We start from the raw sequence: 19,620 nt of genomic DNA, 5'->3' as shown, positions 1-19,620 counted from the left end.
TTCAGACAAGAAAATGCATTTTATTTAAATTTAAACCAGATAATGGTCTCAGTTCTCCAATATGTGACCATGGACTCTCAATAAAAATATTACAGAGATAAGAAAATTAGATGTTAAAATAATCATCTTTCTCCCTATGTAGGAAGACAAATCAGAGAGGAGGAGGCAATAGGTGGACCAGATGCTTATAATATAGGTTGGCTATGATAAAAGGAAAATGTTGGCCAGAAAAAGCATTATTCCAGAAGAGTATGTGCTGGCACGGATTGCTGCTGAGAACCTGCGCAAGCCACGCATCAGAGACAGACTTCCTAGAGCTCGGTTTATCGCCAAGAGTGGGGCCTGTAACCTGGCCCATAAGAATATTCGGGAACAAGGGCGCTTCCTCCAAGACATCTTCACTACCTTAGTGGATCTGAAATGGCGCCACACACTGGTGATTTTCACCATGTCCTTCCTCTGCAGCTGGCTGCTCTTTGCCATCATGTGGTGGTTGGTGGCCTTTGCCCACGGTGACATTCATGCTTACATGGAAAAAAGTGGTTTGGAGAAAAATGGTGTGGATTCCAGTGCTTGTGTGACTAATGTCAGGTAAGAATGTAGTCAAATGAAGTAGAACATAAGACTTGCTTAATAATTAGAACAAAAATGCCTTCTCAACTGTCACTTCACCATTCTATCCAACAGGTTCTTAATCTTTTTTTAATTTCATGGACTCATTTGGCAATCTGATACTCCCTACAGATCATCTCTTAGAATATTATTACTTAAACTAATAGAATAGAATACAGAACCTGACAAAGGGAACCACAGATAGGTGAAAATGAGGATGTTTCATCTGATTTCATGAACTCCTGGAATCTATCCATAGATCCCTTTGGTGACAAGACCTTGGATCCTGGGTTAAGAACCCAACTTTACCCTGAATTTGCCTGAAAAAAAAGTAAAGGGTTTGAAACAGTCTCCAAAAACAAATACAAAACAGCACCTTAATTGCAACAGGTAACCCTGGAACATTTGAAAGCAACTTTTCATACAGTTTATGTCTAAAAAAATCAATTGAAGTGAAAACTATTTTACATGTCTTCCTTAAAAGCCTCTTGAAGGAAATCTGATATGTTTTTAGGTTGACTTAAAATGAGTTTTCAGTGGACATTTCTCAATGTTAGCTTTTTTAAAAGATTGATAAGATATTTTTTCTGGCAGTACATTTGAATGAAGGTAAGATTTAAGAAGGTAAGGTAAAATTTTGTTCACTTTTCAGTACAGAAATATTGTAGTCTCTATTTTCAGTGCATACAGACAATTCTTTAGCTAGTGAGACAAATGGCAAATTTATTGCATCATGGGATTTTTCCCTTCACATATTCATATGTTGAAGAGAAAAAAAAAGTCAGAAAACTAGGTTCAGGGAGGTTCCTGATTAAAATACCACACAATATAAAATAACTTACCTAGATGTAAAACTTTCCTTATCCAGATTCATCTTTATGTATTTTGCTTTGAGCCCTGTTTCTGAAATTAAATATTTTAAAGATCAGCCAGAATTGATGGAATTGCCTCTAAAGGATGTAATTAATGGTGCCTTCTCATTTCAAAATGAATGTAGAAAAGATTTTTACTTCAGGGGCAACTGTACTCAATGACCTCTAATGACCCTGCTAGGTCTAAGATCTAGAAATCCAGTTATGAAAGCTTAAGATAATTTTTCCCCTGAATCTGAGAATATCTTTTAAAAATCTTATTTCTTATATTAATTTTATTAATTTATTAATAATGATTAATTAAATTAATAAAATACTCTTAAATTTCTTTTAAAAATTTTAAATGGTTGAAAAAAAAATGCTAGGACATTTTAAAAATAATGTTCCAGATTGACATATTGTACAAAGATAAGTCTTTTCATTAGCTTGAAGAAATCTATATTCCAAAAAATTGTGAAGGATAAAATGATTACTTACCTCTTTGTTAGGAACTAACAAGCCAATGAATGAATCATAGTTTATTAATGTTTATGTCTTGGAATGTAAAATGGCACAGACATTGTTTACAGTAAGCAATATATCCAGCTCAGGTGAGCTTCATTTAAATTACTCCACTAATTTTATTACTCTTTGTTAAAAAAAAATTGTCAAACACTTTTCATGTTATACTAAGCTCAATAACCAAAGTAAAACAAGGATTAAAATATTACAAGTGGCAGTTAACTAGAGATATAAAAATTTTGATCAAAAAGCCAATCTTAATTCAAAAGAATTTATTACCCTTGAATTTTGGTACTGGTAATTCATGTGTATGTTTGTAAGAATTTTTTTCTGACCAATCTATAAAAGCAAGTCATAATTGCATCAATAGACTGAGATAATGTGCTAGCAAATATGTAAGGCCAAATTTGTTAATAGCATGACAATGTGGGGTTTTGCCCCCAAAATGTAATTAATCTGTAAATGAGTCTTTAAGAATGAAATCTTTTAAAGGATTTTAAAGTTTTTCTAAATCAGTTATCAGTAAGCATTTATTAAATGCCTACTCTGTGCACAGTACTGTAGTAGGCATAGGAGATAAAATACAAACAATTTCTATTTTTAAATAAGTATATACAGAATGATGTCAAGAGAAAAAGTAATAATTTCATAGATTTACTATGTTTAAAGTTGTTTGAAAGGGAAGGCATTGGTAGATAGGGTCAACTGGGAAAAATTTATGTAGAAGGTGGTATTTGAGCTATGTCTTGAAGAAGACAAAAAGAACATTTCAGGCTTGGGGGGATGGTCAGTTGCAAAGTTGCAGGCATTGGAGATAAAATATTATGTGGGAGGAACTGAGAAAAGGCCAGTTTGACTGGATTGAAGAATAAGGGAAGGAGAATGATATATAGTTAAATGTATAAAAATAACTGGGACTAGGTTGTGAAGAATTTCAAAAGCTGAACAGAGAAGCTTATATTGGATCCTGGAGGCAATGGGAAGCCACTGAAATTTAGTAGGAGAATTACATAAAACTGTAATAAAGGAAGATGACTTTGGTGACAATGGGGAGGATTAATTGAAGTGGAAAGAAATCTGAGGTAGAGAAACCAATTGGGACACTAGATGATGGTGGCCTTAACTGAAGTAGTTGCTATATGAGTAGAAAGGAGTCAATTGTGAAAGATTTGGTGGAGGGAAAAAGAAAATTTGGCAAGTGTTTCAGATACATGAGGTTTAAGGAGAATGAAGAATTAGAGGGAGCATTTAAAAATTAATTTAATTAATTGAGGTTATTACCTTTGGAGACTGCAGGAATAGTGGTGTCTTTTAAAGAAATGGAGAAGTTTGGAAAAGGAATAGATTTGGAGAAAAGTTCAGTTCATTTTTAGACATATTGAGTTCAAGACGGTTTCTAGGACATTCAGTTTGAAATGTTGGATAGGCAATTGGTATTGTTAGCCTAAAGCCTGAGAGAACTGTTACGTGTATACACACACACTAACATAACACATACACATAAATCATTTGCAGGGATCATAATTAAACCAATGATAGCTTTGGGGAATACTCCATAATCAGAGGGTGTGCTGTGAATGGTGATCCAAGGAAAGAGACCAAGGAGTGATCAGACAAAGAAAGAGAACCAGAAAGAGACCTGATTGGTCAGCAGTATCAATGCTGCAGAGATGTCAAGACAGATTAGGATTGAGAAAAGGCCATTAGTATATTTTAGTCAAGGATTTTTTGATTGAGAAAACATATTACACTGTTTTATTATGCACTGAATAAACAAAAGTAATTTCTTTCCTTATTATTTGTATTGTTTTGTGTTCAAAGCTCTAATTGAGTGTGAAATGATGAATAGGAAAATGATCCATGTGCATTTTTAAAGAGTTAAGACTTGCAGTGCCAAAGCAACCTTTTACTTCTAACCCTAATAAATCCCTTAACAAATCCTGTAAAATGGGTTTTTAATGTGATGTTTTTCTTTGATTTGTAATAGAATCTTCTCCTATGTCATGATATAGTAAACAGTATACATTTGCATGACAATAAATCTTGTATATTAGGCTTTATTAAAACTATTTTTAATATAAAAATGAATGTCACCTGCAGTTATTTTTAACACCAATATCAATGACTATGGTATTTTGTATTTGTATTGTTTGTACAGCCATGAGTCCTGCTGCCCTGTAGAAATTGCAAACAAAAATTTGATTGCTCAGGCTATACCATGACTTTCAACTAACATTTTATTTCTATAATTTAAAAATAAGCATTTCTTACTATTCTGAAATACAAGAAATGATGATTCCTTTCAGAAAATATTCTGTCATTTGTTCCAGAGTTTCTACTAATTGTACGACTGAGCTCAACATCAAAAAGCACAAAGAGTCACACAATATACTACAGTCCATAATTCCAGGTTGAGAACCCAGTATTGGTCTCATATACTTACCATCTGTGTGATTCTGGGCAAGTCATTTAACTTCTGTTTGCCTCATTGTCCTCATCTGTCAAATGAGGATAATAGCCCCACTTTCCAAGATTGTTGTGAGGATCAAATGAGATAATTGTAAAATATTTAATAGAACCTGGAACATAATAAACACTGTATATATATATTAGCTGTTGTCATTGTTAGGATCAAATGAGGTAATATTTACAAAGTGTTTAGCATGTTGTACATAGTAGGTGCTATAGCAATTGTGGCAATGCAATTATTATTTATTATATAAACATTCTCCCCAGCCACATAATAAGAACTGGTCTTATTTGTTATGTTGCTGCTTTACTTACTTCAGCCAGACCTAGGGATGGGAGATCCTAGTTTCAAATCTGGCCTCAGACACTTCTTAGCTGTGTGACCCTGGGCAAGTCACTAAATCTCCATTGCCTAGCCCTTACTGTTCTGCTTTGGAACCAATACAAAGCATATATTCTAAGGTGGAAGGTAAGTTTTTTTTTTTATTTAAAGAAAAAAGAAATTATGACTTTAGGGAAAACATTTAGACTTTCTTTACCTTAAATTCTTCATCTATAATCTTGCCTAGATCACTAGATTACTTTAGGGATAAAATGATATAATTTATGGGAAAGTACTTTGTTTTCCAAAGAGCTAAGTAGTTACAAACTATTATTTCTTTTTCATTATGTAAGTTTGTATAGTGTGTCATACTTCTTTGCATTCCCAGTATCTACTAAAATGTCAAGTATATAATATACATCCTATGAATGTTTACTGATGACTGCTGTTTTAAAATTCATGACAGGGGAAGCGAGGCAGTCCAGTAACTTAAAAATACTCAATTTAGATGCTTTCAGAAGTAAAAGTATTAGAGCTCAGTTTGAAAAAGGTCTTTTTGATATCATCTTTGACCTGTGCATTAGGATTTTTAAAAATGACTTTTCAATGTGAGGATATAGCTATCCTGGGCTGCTTTTCTGTCTCATGAACTAGGCTTGGTTGTTGGACCTGATGTTAACAATAAGGAGAGTCTAGGGTATCCATGATTTCCTAAAAAGAAGAGGCAACTGAATGGACTAGAAATAATTGCAGTAAGCTAGAGGTATGGAAAGTAATGTGTCTCTAGAAAGGGAAGTTTTTATTTCATTCTTTCCTTTAGATTCATCTACTGTGAGCCTTTGGCAAATTAATTGTATTCCTATTTCTAAGGGTCCTCGAGTATTTATTTCGCTATTCAAAATTTGTCTTACTGACAGTAGTCTGGTGTATCATTTCTTACAGGTCTTTCACTTCTGCGTTCCTCTTTTCCATTGAGGTTCAAGTGACAATTGGATTCGGTGGGAGAATGATGACTGAAGAGTGCCCCCTGGCTATCACAGTTTTGATTCTCCAGAACATTGTGGGTTTAATTATCAATGCAGTCATGCTGGGCTGTATCTTCATGAAGACAGCTCAGGCCCACAGACGGGCAGAGACCTTGATTTTCAGCCGGCATGCAGTGATTGCAGTACGAAATGGCCGGCTTTGTTTCATGTTCCGGGTAGGTGATTTAAGGAAGAGCATGATCATTAGTGCCTCTGTACGAATCCAGGTTGTCAAGAAAACAACTACTCCTGAAGGGGAGGTAGTGCCTATCCACCAACTTGACATCCCTGTTGACAATCCCATAGAAAGTAACAATATTTTCCTGGTGGCCCCTTTGATCATCTGCCATGTAATTGATAAACGAAGTCCCTTGTATGAAATCTCAGCCACTGACTTAGCCACTCAAGACTTAGAGGTCATAGTTATCTTGGAAGGAGTGGTTGAAACTACTGGCATCACCACTCAAGCTCGAACCTCCTACATTGCTGAGGAAATCCAGTGGGGTCACCGCTTTGTATCTATTGTGACAGAAGAGGAAGGTGTATACTCTGTGGACTACTCCAAGTTTGGCAATACAGTCAAAGTGGCTGCTCCCAGGTGTAGTGCCAGGGAGCTAGATGAGAAGCCTTCAATACTTATTCAAACACTTCAGAAGAGTGAGCTGTCCCATCAGAACTCTCTGAGAAAGCGCAATTCCATGAGAAGAAACAATTCCATGAGAAGGAATAATTCCATGAGAAGGAACAATTCCTCTCTGATTGTGCCAAAGGTACAGTTTATCACCCCAGAGGGAAATCAGAACGCAACTGAAACGTAACCTTGGTTCAACACAAATTTAATCTCTTGACAAGTCATTGAGGCCAATGTCAGATTCTCACTATGGACTATGATTTAGGACTACAAAGGCAATTACTTGTTCTATAGCTTCATCCATGCACTAAATTGTATTCCTGTCAATGCAGCAACACTTGATATTATCAATAAACAGTAGCACCCAGAAGAGATCACCATTCACACTTGTATTAGAAATTTGATTTTGTAACCAAAATTTTTGAATTGTCAAAGAAATGAAATATTCTTATTCCTAAAGGTAGAAGACATTTTCTCAAAATGAATTAAAATTGCCTTTTTTTTGTACTATTGTAATTAATGCAAGCAAAATGTTGCATTAAATGGAGGTGTTGAAAATGATGTTGGCTACTAAAAACTTGGGTTGGAATGCTAGGCCAGAAAATCCTCTAACTCATTGAATCATGACCTTTTCTGTAAAATGGGAAACAAATAAATCCCAAACCCCTACAGGGTTTGAAACTACCTTCTCCCCAGCCAAGAAAGCACCTCTTCCTTTCACAAGGAAGTATCCTGATAAGTCAGAAAAAAACTGCATAAAATCACATATTCAGAGCAGGAAGGCCACTTAGAGATCATTAAGTCAAACTCCTCATTTTGCAGATGAAGAAACTGAGGCCCAAAGAACTTAATTCATTTACCTGGGGTTACCCAACAAGTAGGTATCTGAGGTAGTATTTGACTTTAAGCCTTCCTGACTCTTAAGTCCAGTGCACTATCCAGTACATCATACTACTTCTCCAAGATTATGATGTTCTTCTTTGTCTAAAGCAGATCTTGATTTCTCTCAATATCCTTTAAAAGCTCAAAGCCATTTTCATTTCCTCTTTACCATAAACCATAGGGTAGAACTGGAGATGGAGTCTTGGAAGTAAGATGTGTGAAAGTTAAGGTATTCCTGGTTCCTATGGAAAGAGTTATCCTTCCTTGGTGAAGGCTGAATAACAGGTCAACATTCTTTTAAGGGAACTCTTTACTCCCCTGCCTTTTACAAATAATGTATTGAATACATAAAAGGATGGAGAGATAAAAAGCACATAATTTTTGCCCTGGGAGGAGCCAGGAGAATCTGATTCAATATTTCAACTAGTTGCATGAAATCAATTTAGTACCTGTGATGGATATTATTCTGGACATTGATGGTCTTGAATCACTTATGTAGTCACAGAAGAACATTGTATGAGAAGCCTACACCAATCTCCTGGTAGTATCCTTCTATATTTGTAAAAGTAGTAGGGTATGTTTGCCTGGAAAAGATGATTACTTTGGGGGAAGGGAGGGTGGATGATAAATGGCTTCACCTATTGAAGGACTATCACATGGAGAAGGAGTTAGACTTGCGCTGGTGGAACTGAGAGAGTTGAACTAGTAGCAATGAATTGAAGTTGTAAGGGGCCAGTTTAAGCTTGATATTGGGGAAAATTTCCTCACAATCAGAACTATCCAAAAGTAAATAAAATCAGATGCTTGGAGAGGGAATGGATTCTTCTTCTTTGGAAGTCACCAAGTAAAGGCTGGGCCACCACTTGTTAGGTATGTTGTAGTGCAGAAACTTTTTGTGCTCCATCTAGTTGGACTAGGTAGCCCTTAAGACCCTTTACTATCCCAGATTCTATTATTCTGCAATAACCATCTGTGCAAAAATTGGGGAAAATGAGCAGCAAACTAAATCTTTTACTAATCAGCTGAGTGATTGTTGTGAATCAAGCCAATCAAAAGTCTTTTGGTCAATATGAATTTTGAACTTAATTAATGTCATAGTTTTATAGCTGAAATGGACCTCAGAGGTCATCTAGAGCAAGCTCCAATTTTTACAGACAAAGAAACTGAGGTCCATAGAGATTAAGTGATTTTTTTAAGGTCAAACAGATAATAAAATGCAGGGCTATGTTCTCTATCTTTTAGAGAAGACAGTGTAGTACAGTGGAAAAGGATTGGCTCTGGAATAAAATTCTGTGACTGAAACTTACTAATGATTCACTTAATCCTCATGCATTTGAGTTGGTCTCTTGAGGACTTTCTTGATTAAATCCTCCCTTCCTATTTTATGGACCGGAAAAAAAAAGTATGAACATACAATTCCTTATTAGCTATAGCAAAAATGGGAGAATAACAATATTGGCTACAAGATGAGAACTCCTTTACCACCCTTTCACTGGTGCCTTAAACAGAAATATCTGATGCTATCCTCAAATGTGACAGGTACTATTAAAAGTTGGACCTGTAAAAGAGTGAATGGTAGTTGTTAGCCCATACAGGGCAGCCTCTTTGATGTGTCTTAACTCTCATTTCCTTGGTGCACTGGGCTAAATTGAGAAAACAAACAAATATGGCACACACAAAAGAGTGAAGAAATACAGGGTTGCCCAGGGCAGGGAGGAGGGTACTGTTTTATTGCTTTGGGGCAGAGGTTGCCAGCTCCTGGAACAGTTCCCAGTCGACTGACTCATGCAAGAGTTGAATTCCTTACTCCCTTCTAGTTCGCCTTATGTGACAGGAATGAAGAATTCAAAGGAAGATATATGATGGAGTAAGAAAAACAGGCATTGGGGAAGAGATGGAAGAAAAAATAAAATAAAAAAGGAGTTTGAGCCTCAATTGATATGTGATTCAGACCTGATATTGGGCAGAAACCATCATCTAGAAATCAGAAACTTGCTGCTGAGCATCTTTAAAAGAACAGGAAGAAAAAAATAAATACAAGAACAGGAAGAGGTAAAAGTCAATTCAGAAAATATAAAAGGGGGCAGCTGGGTAACTCAGTGGATTGAGAGCCAGACCTAGAGATGGGAGGTCCTAGTTTCAAATCTGGGCTCAGACACTTCCCAACTGTGTGACCCTGGGCAAGTCACTTGACCCCCATTGCCTAGCCTTTACCACTCTTCTGCCTTGGAGCCAATACAGTATTGACTCCAAGAAGGAAGGTATGGGTTTAAAAAAAAAAGAAAGAAAATATAAAAGAAGGTCCCTTAGATATCCACTAAAAGACCTCATCTCTTAATTTTACAAATCAGAAAACCCAGGCTTAGGGAAGTAAATGATTTGCACAAGACCATAAAGGTAGTAACAGTGAAGAGACTTGAACCTAGGTCCAATGACTATCAGGGAAACTAGGTAGTACAGTGGATAGAATACTGGGCCGAGTGTCAGCAAGATTCATCTTTGTAAGCTCAAATCTTGTATCAGGCACTTATTAGCTTTGTGACCCTGGGCAATCCACTAAAACCCTTAGTTTCTTCATCTATAAAATGAGCTGGACAATGCAATGACCCTGAACAAGTTGGAGGGATCTATGAGAAAGAACACTATCCACATTCAGAGGAAACACTGTGGGAGTAAAAATGCCAAAGAAAAACAACTGCTTGAATACATGGGTCGAGGGATATGGCTGGGGATGTAGACTCTAAATGAACATCCTAATGCAAACAACAACATGGAAATAGGTTCTGATCAAGGACACAAGTAATACCCAATGAAATTGCTTGTTGGCTGTGGGAAGGGTGGGTGAAGGGGAGGGAAGGAAACAATGTGATTATTGTAACCAAGGAATAATGTTCTAAATTGACTAAATAAACAAATTCAAATGGGGAAAAATAATAAAATGAGCTGGAGAAGGAAATGGCAAACCACTCCAGTATCTTTCCCCAGAAGACCCCAAATGGGGTTAACAAAGAGTTAAACATGACTGAACAACAAAACCAATTACTATAAATTTAGTACTTCATAGAGCTAGAACAAGGGATTTTTCCATCCAGAGCAAGAAGAAAGATGCCTTCAGCTGAGTGGGAGGAAAAAAAGATTTCAGTACACCAACACCAGACAGAATAGGGAAAAGAGGAGAATCATTTGGTAGAGTCCCATTTTAATTAATTATTCTTGTTACTCAGGTGCTATTTAGGTAGTTCCTGCATCATCCTTTCAGGGACTTTGTTAGGACTCAGGGGCAAAGAGGGAGACAGGGTGGTATAGCAGTAAATGTTAGATTTAGAGTGAAAAGACCTGAGTTTAAATCTTTCTACCCAGGTGACCCTGGGTCACCTCTCTAGGCCTTTATTTCCCCAATTATAAAAATGAGGGGGTTGGGGGAGAGAGACAGACAGAGACAGAGGGGGGAGGGGGGAGAGGCAGACAGAGACAGAGGGGGAGGGGGAGAGAGACAGATGAGAGAGAGAGAGAGAGAGAAGGTGACATACTCTTACCTACTTCCTATGCCCAAATACCTGTGTTCTCTCATTATTCTTTGGGCTCATTGGGTCTGATAGAAGTATTGACACAATTCCAAATGCAGGAGGATGTGGCCATGAGAGGCAGCTGATATCAATCCTGTCCTATTACCCCCAGAAGAAGTTGAATGCTAGAGTGTTGCTGCCCTCTAGGTTCTTCAATTCTGGTTCCTACCTTCCCCAGGACCATTGCTTTGGGTGTGAGCTCTTCTTCCATTGAAGAGGTGGTGTTATCCAGTTTTAGGGCTTACAGGAACCAGGATGGCCTTTCAAATCCACCATTTTGACTCACTATCATGTTAAGCCAGCTACCTAATACTTCTTGGGTAGAAACTTATAATTTTGGAAGCCTCCCATTGATCTTATTCTGTATCTCCCTATAAGCCTTGGCTTGGGTGAGATGGTCTTGCATGCAGCTTTAGGGAAGAGAAAATGCCTGGCTCCAATTTCCCCATGTTCTAGCCAAATAAACATAGCAAAGAGAAGCAGAACACATCCTATGGCAGTTGAACTAAAGTAGTCTGGACAGCCAGGAATATTGACACCACAAGGGGTAAAAAGGGAATTATCGCCATGGGTTTTGGGAAGTACTAGGAGTTCTACCCTCAAAGAATTCAGCAAAGTGGCACAGTATAGAGAGTGCTGGGTCTGGAATCAAGAAAACCCAAGGTCAAATATGGCCTCAGATATTTACTGGTTGTGTGACCCTAGGCCTGAAGCCTCTGCTTGCCTCAGTTTCCACAATTGTAAAATGGGGATAATAATAGCAACTATTTTATAGGATTGTTATCAGGCTTATTGAATGTTTTTAAAGCATGTAGGACATAGTCAGAGCTTAACAAATGCTGTTTCCTCTTCCAATATCACTCTCCTGTGTGAAGGTCCACAGCCAATCCCTCTATATCTGATGCTAAGGTTGACTTTTGAATTCTCCAAATTTAGCACCTTCTAAAGCAAAGTCTCCACCATCCCACCCTGGTTTGATGTCTACTCTTTCCACTATACAAAAAAAGTAACACTGGAAATTCAGACAAATTTTTCATCATAGTAATTTGCACCCCATGATTTTACTCTTGCGACATAGCAATTTACCATAATACTCTCCACATGAGTAGAGACTATTTTCTGGACCCAGGACTTGTTGAGAAATATATTAACGTGCAGCTGTGCCATGAAATTTAAAAGGTCAGAAAACACCACCCTGGTGGCACAAGAAGGAAATCTTTCAGCTTTAAAAAGCAAACCTAACTTACCCCCATAGGAGAGTTTACATACTCCGGAGGAGCTACAAATTCCCCATCCATTAGCTGGAATAACCTTTGTATGGTTTGGCATCTTATAAAACGAACAATAAATCAATAGTAGAACAAGGATGATAAGATAATCACATTCCCTCTGGCCTTTCCTTCTCCTCTTTCCTCTGCCCCCAACTGTTGTTATTTTTAGCATGTGGAAGGTGGGGATAAAACTAGGATTAGTGTCTCTAAGGACTAGTGTATGAAACTAACCATAACAAATTCTACAGGCTTTTAAAGAGGAAGACTAAGGGTCAGACTCTTCCCATGATCTTGATGCAGAATTTTCACCAATAATGACGGGAATTTCCCTACAGGCTAAGAGGATATACCCCTTGATAATTGACTCTCATTACATACTTTGTGCTGACTTAAGTTTAATTCATGAAAACTTTAATTAGTTTTTTAAACTTAAGACCAAAAATGTTAAACTACAGCTTGATTTAATTTTAGATTATTTACATCCTATAATAATATATTCTACAATGTTGTATAATATCAAAATGTTCCCATGGTCGGTTATCTTATGTAGCCCCACATTCTTAGATGAGAGTTATATGTTCTCGAAAATTTATAAGGTAACTTCTTTGTCCATTATTTTAGTTCAGTTATAAGAACTAGAATGGGGAAGTTGGGTCTACTCTACTCTTTAATGAAACTTAAATTGAAGTAGTTATTTACCAAATTCAAACCAATATATTAATTTTGATTAGAAATCATTCACACAAACACAAATTTACTGCAAATAGAGATTTAAGACTAGCTCAAAGTCTAGCTCAAATTCAAGAAAGCCTTGTTGTCCATCAATTATTCATAATAATTGCAGGAATTTAAGACAGCCGAGAATGATACCTTGAAATAGCTCCACCTAGGGGAATTTTTGCTCTTCTGCCTTTTTTCCTTCCCATTCATTTGAAACGAAGAAAAAGAATTGGGGGTGTTTAGAAAACCTGAGAACCTAATTCCAGACATCCAAACTTTTGGAATACAGAACAACAGAACAGCCATCTAGCTAAGTACTTCAACTGGGCCTTCTTTTCTTTTCTTTTTTAATGTACACTTCCTACTCATCAAGGGCATGCCTTTTCCATGCCCTTCTTCAACTCTTAATTAGGAAATTTTAGTAACTGTTGCTTAATGTCCTCATTCCTGGCAAAAAAAAAAATGCAAAAAAAACCCAACCCTTAAAAAGCACCCCATAACCACAATTATTTTCTATGGTAGCTCTCTCTGTCTTGCAAAGGAGCCTGTCCAGACCCTTCACAACTCAGGCCATGGTTCCTATCTTGCAAGGTCCTCTAGCTCCATCTTCAGAAGAACCACAAATATGTGATCCAAAACCAGCATTCCCAAACATTATCTACTTATCATTTTCAGGTATGACTCTTGTAGCAAATCACCAATAATTATCTGACAACCTTCTCCCCCCACTCCAATTTTCTCTATTTTAGATTTTTTCAAATTTCATATGTAAATGAATAGAAAGTGGAAAGGAACAAAAAATTGTTAGGTTAAGCTAATGGAACTCTATTTCAATTCTTTGCTTGAAATCACTGCCTTTATTGTGCATATATTGTGGGCAAGAAGCTTTTTTTGGCTTTGAACCGCATTCTACTTAAAAATAATAACCCAAATGCTTGTAATATCTGGATAGTCACTTTATGTCTTTAAGGCTAAATCTATATGGACAAACATTCGAAACTGAAACATAGCAAACAAATTACCAATAGCCAAACTAATTCCACAGATAGTTTACATAGGAGGCAACTATTCCATTTGTTCACATTCAAATAGGATCTTGGTAAAACTTACTAGTCGTTTTTTAAAGATTTTACCTTCCATCTTAGAATTAGTACTATATGTTGGTTCTAAGGCAGAAGAGCAATAGCAGCTGGGCAATGAAGTCTAGTCAACAGCCAGGAATTGTCTGAGGCCAGATTTGAACCCAGGATCTTCCAATTTCAGGCCTGGCTTTCTATCCACTGAGCCACCCAAATGCTCTCCCGCCAGTCATTTTCAAAGCAAATGTAGCCATAATTTAATAGTTTAACTCAATCCAACAAGTATTCCTTAAAACGTATTTATTGAGATTAGGATTGCCTATTTCTAGCACCATGCTAGAAGGCTTTCTTTCAATGAAGTCAAGCATTCTTCCATATTGAAAGCACTAAAACAAGAAAGCTTCAGAGTGTTCATATAGTGATCCCCACTCCAATTCCTAAAGAGATCACAATTGCTTTCTAGCTGCCTACTAAATGAAACCTAGAGCCCAGTGGCTACTGGGAGACTTTAAGACAAAAGTTCTTTATCAGAAAACAGCACTGGAGATTCTCCTAACAGATCATAACTCCTTCAACCAGGATTTATTTTTGAAAATTTACTAAGTTGAGATAGTCAGTTAGACCAACTTTTCTATTCTGTTTCAAGTCAAGTTTACTTTGTTTTTCTCATGTATAAATCAGGCATTACCATGAAGCAAACCATAGAAATACTTTAGTAACTTTGACCAATGTGAACTTACTAAAAGAGAAATTTATATATCAATATGTTCAGACAGTTTTCACATCAAAAAAATATTGTATAATACATAATTCTCTCCCTTAAGAACTATCATTCACAGATTTGATAGTTTCTTTATCTCTAAATGTAACTACAGTAATTTAAAAAAATAATCATTTAAATAAAAATAAAAACTTTTTAAAAATTCTAGATTTTTAGAGTGCCAAATTAATAACAAAACACAATGAAAAATATTTATTAAATATTTCAAATAATACAGTTTTTTTCTATTTATGGAAATGTGTATAGAAGGAAGCATTTTTATATTAATTGGCATCAAATTTTCTCTGGTAGATAAAGAATCATAGGAAGTCAGAGTTGGAATGGTTCTAAATAGTCGTCTAGTCTATCTCAAACACCAGCAGGAATTCCCTTTATAACAGATAGTTATTGAACCCATAGAAACATGAAGATGATGATTTTTATTACCTAAATTTAATATATTACAATGAATAAGCTGTATATAATAGATGAATGGTTCAATAGATGAATCAATACTTCTTTGTGTATTGAAATATTTGTTTTTGATTATTTTCTCATTAATAATAAAAATAATATAAAAACAATAATTTGAACATCAAATTATCAATTGTAATAGAACAGGAATTTCTATATACCACCTAGAGAGCCACACACAGGCACATGATACTTGGAATAGTTTACATTCAATCCATCAGGTTATGAGACCCACCCAGCACTTCCCTTATTGAAGGGCAAATCAAAAGATACATTATTTCACAACAAAGACCTCTAACTAAATATAAAAGCAAGTTCTCACTCATGCACTTTCTTACATATTCAGTCCCACCAATTGTAAAAGGAATATTTGTATGCTGGACAATTGTAAACCAGTTAGAAAATCTCTTAAAGTACCACTTGTTACTTTTCTTCATAATAGACTGTTAGGCTTCTTAGTTGAGCTGCTACTAGCTTCTGCTGCTCCTTTGAAGACTTTTAGATGGGAGGCTTATTCCCTGCAAGGAATGTATAAACTACTCTTTTGTGAGGACAGTATGACAGTAAAGGAAAATAATAAATGTTGGGAGGGTGGTAGCAAAATTGGGACACTAATATACTACTGGTGGAGTTGTGAATTAATCTAGTCATTCTGAAAGGCTATTTGGAATTATGCACAAAGGGCTTTAAAAGAATGCATACCCTTTGATCTAGCAATACCACTACTAGTTCTGTACCCCCCAAAAAAATAAGGAAAATGTTTGTACAAAAATATTCATAGCAAAAAACTGGAAAATGAAGGGTTGTTCCTCCATTGGGGAATGACTGAACAAGTTGTAGTATATGATGGTGATGGAATACTACTGTGCTATAAGGAATGATGAACTGGAGGATTTCTGTATGAAATGGGAGATCCTCCAGAAACTGATGCTGACTAAAATGAGCAGAACCAGAACATTGTACACAGAAAATAAAACATTGTGAAACAATCCAACATAATGGATTTTGCTACTAGTCGCAATGCAACAATCCAGGACCCTCCTGAAGGACCTGCAAAAGAATGCTATCCACATTGAGAGAAAGATCTATGGGAGTAGAAATGCAAAAGTTAAACATATATCACTTATCTCATGTATATATAGGTATGTGATTTGGGGTTTAGGCTTTTAAAAAATCACTCTATAGCAAAAGTAAATAATGTGGAAATAGATATCAAGTGATAACATTTGTACAACACAGTGGAATTGCTTGTCAGCTCTGGGAGTGGGAGGGAAGAGGGGAGGGAAAGAAAATGAATCATGTAAACATGGAAAAATATTTCCATGAAATCACAAAAGTGACTCTGGGCAAGTCACTTAACCCTATTTGCCTCAGTTTCCTCATCTATAAAATGAGTTGGAGAAGGAAATGCCAAACCCCTCCAATATCTCTACCAAGAAAACCCAAAAAATGGGATCATGAAGAATTGGACAAGACTGAAAAACAACTGCACAACAATAAAAGATTATTCCAAATACATAGAATGTAATCAATTAAGTTTAATAAACATTTACTGAGATTTTTGGCATAGATGATGACCTAAAAAGTTCAAGTTAAGGCCAATTTCCTTGACCCTACATCAAGAGCAAAAAGCTGTCCCACATAAAATATAAGATTTACAAATAAAAGAGATTAATGGAAAATCTACAATAATGTAATCCTTTGAAAAATAACAATTAAAGACCAACCTGTTGGTAACTGAATCAATACCATAAAAAATAGGCCACTATTCTCATCCCAATTTAGTCCCAAGCCCATGTCAAGAGATAAGATAGATAGATAGATAGATAGATAGATAGATAGATAGATAGATAGAGGGATGGATAGATAGATAGATAGATAGATAGATAGATAGATAGATAGAGTGCGTTTACTAAACACTTATGCTGTGTCAAACAATGTGTTAAGTACTGAGGATACAGATATAAGGGAAAAAAGTCTTCTCCCTTAAGAAGCTTATCTTCTAATGTGAGAGATAATACATAAAGAAGTGCTGGATGAGGGAGAAGGAAGAATAACTAGAAAGTATGCAGGGATATGATGGAAATGTCAAGACTGACCCTGGGGATAAGATGGAAAGGAATTAGTTTCTGGCTCACACTTATCCTTCTCTAAGCCAGTACAGTCCCAGTAACTGATATTTCATAGAATACCTTGAAAGAAATGGCCACAATTTTTCCATGAGTAGATGAAAGTTTTACTAATAGAAATGAAGGGGGAAAGGTGGAGAAAAAGATAAATCAAATTATAGCTCTTGAGGAAAAACTTAGAGAGAGAATAACTCAGAACAAAAGAAAATGTTACCAAAGTAGTAAAAATCCTGATAGTTATTGTCTATAGCCATCTAGGTTGTCTCTTCCTTTTCCAGTGAGTTAGATACCAGACTCACAATTTCTCTCTTCTCTCTGACTTCTGCCCTTATACTTGTGTACATCAACATATATAGTGATTCTCTCTTAAACATCCTAACCACGCAGTTCCTCAGTATACTCATTTCCCATAAACTACTCCCCCACATTTCATCGGTCATTCACAAAGATGATCATACTCTTAATCTTGTTTTCACCCATGAGAGCACCAACTCCATTTTCAAGAATTTTGAAATCCTCCCATCTAACCATAATCTATTGATTTTAAACCACTCTCTCTGCATTCTCTTGCCAAACATTCCTCTTCAATCACACCATGACCTTCAGATCCTTGAACCTACTGTTCTCTCTACCCCTGCAGAATGTTCTCTTAGTTCTGCTTATTTCACTCTGCAACAGTTCACATAGATCTTTTCAGTTCTTTCTGAAATCCTCCAGTTCATCATTCCTTACAGCACAATAGTATTCCATCACCATCAGATGCCACATTTTGTTCTGCCATTCCCCAATCCCTATAGTTTCCAATTCTTTGCCACCACAAAAAGAGAAGCTATAAATCTATAAAGCTATAAAACAGGTCCTTTCCCATTTTTTTAATCTCTTTGGGATATAGACCTAGTACTGGTATTACTGGATCAAAAGGTATGCATCCTTTAGGCATAATTCCAAATTGCCCTCCAGAATGATTGGATCCGTTTACAATTCCATCAGAAATGCATTAGTGTCTGGGTCTGCTTTTCTTCTCCTATGATACTTCATTTGGTGATTTCATTAACTCCTGTTGATTTAATTATCATCTTTAGGCTGACAATTCTCAAAGCCCACCTTTCTTACTTCCAATTGCCTTTCAGACATCTTGAGCACTGGATGTCCAATAAACATCTTAAACTCAATTGAGGTCATCTTTCCTTCTAAACCAAACCCCTTCCTACTTTCATTATTACTGTTGAGGACAACATCCCCTCTCAGCTCAAAATTTTGGTATCATCCTTGATGCCTTATCATCTTTCACCTTCCATATCCAATCTGAGATAATAGTAAAGTCTGGCCTATAGAAAGAACTATTTAAATGTTATTATTTTTTTTCTAAAGCTTGTAAAATCTCTAGACTACTTCTCTTTCTCCCTGGTGACACTGCACCTTATCCTGGTACAAGCCTCATCACTTTATGCTGGAACCATTGCAATGGCCTTCAGGTGGGTCTGCTTGCTTCACTTCTCTCTCTCCATTCCATCAAAGTGAGTTTCCTAAGACACATGGAAAACTATGTCACCTTCCTATTCAGTGACCTCCAGGGGCTCCCCATCATTTTCCCTTCATGACTGATTATAAAAGCCTCTGTTTAGCGTTTATAACCCCATTTTCCTTTCCAGGCTTCTTGTATATATATATATATTTTTTTTTTTCTCTCTGCCATGTACTTTTTGAGACAGTGCTATTGGCTCCTTGTTTTTCCACCAATAAGACACTCTGCCTCTTGGTAACTCCAGGCATTTTGTCTGGTTGTCACCTCATAATTGGAATGCTCTTCCTCCCCATATCTGCCTATTAATTACTCTGCCTTCCTATAAGTCCCATTGAAAATATTTTCAATACAGAGGCATTCCCAACCCATCTTAATTCTAGTGCCTTCCTTCTTTTAATTACTTTTTGTTTTTTCTTCAATATAGTTTGTCTGTATATATTTGTTTCCTTAATTTCCTACATCATTAGACTGAGTTTCTTGAAGGCAGAGACTGTCTTTTATCCCTTTTTGTACCCCATGGCTCAGCACAATGCATGAAAGTAGATAATAAATGTTTATTGATTGACTGACTAAGCCTAAAAATTATATATAGCAAATGGAACTCAAAAATCTAGTTATATAAGATATATTAGAGGAAAGTTAAAAGATAAGAGAGCACAGAAGATATCTACTCTCAAAAGTAATTTTTAAAAGAGGGTAAAGAATAATATTAGGAGTAACTAAGCTTCCTTAAAAGCATAGTTTTTTAAAAAATTAATACCACATTTTTAATCTTAGAAGAA

General features: G+C 36.1%; 1 protein-coding gene across 1 annotated transcript; it reads left to right on the top strand.

The window, feature by feature from the left end:
- Positions 1 to 217: 217 nt before the first annotated feature.
- KCNJ8 (potassium inwardly rectifying channel subfamily J member 8) lies at positions 218 to 8,882 on the top strand. Its single transcript, XM_001363208.5, has 2 exons — positions 218 to 591; positions 5,719 to 8,882. The coding sequence occupies exons 1-2, from the start codon at positions 218 to 220 to the stop codon at positions 6,617 to 6,619; spliced, it is 1,275 nt and encodes a 424-aa protein (XP_001363245.1). The 3' UTR covers positions 6,620 to 8,882.
- Positions 8,883 to 19,620: the final 10,738 nt, after the last annotated feature.

The sequence above is a fragment of the Monodelphis domestica genome, chromosome 5 (genome assembly GCF_027887165.1).
Source record: "Monodelphis domestica isolate mMonDom1 chromosome 5, mMonDom1.pri, whole genome shotgun sequence".
Classification (NCBI taxonomy): domain Eukaryota; kingdom Metazoa; phylum Chordata; class Mammalia; order Didelphimorphia; family Didelphidae; genus Monodelphis; species Monodelphis domestica.
Note: the sequence above shows the minus strand (reverse complement) of the source record. Positions and strands in the feature narration are given on the sequence as shown.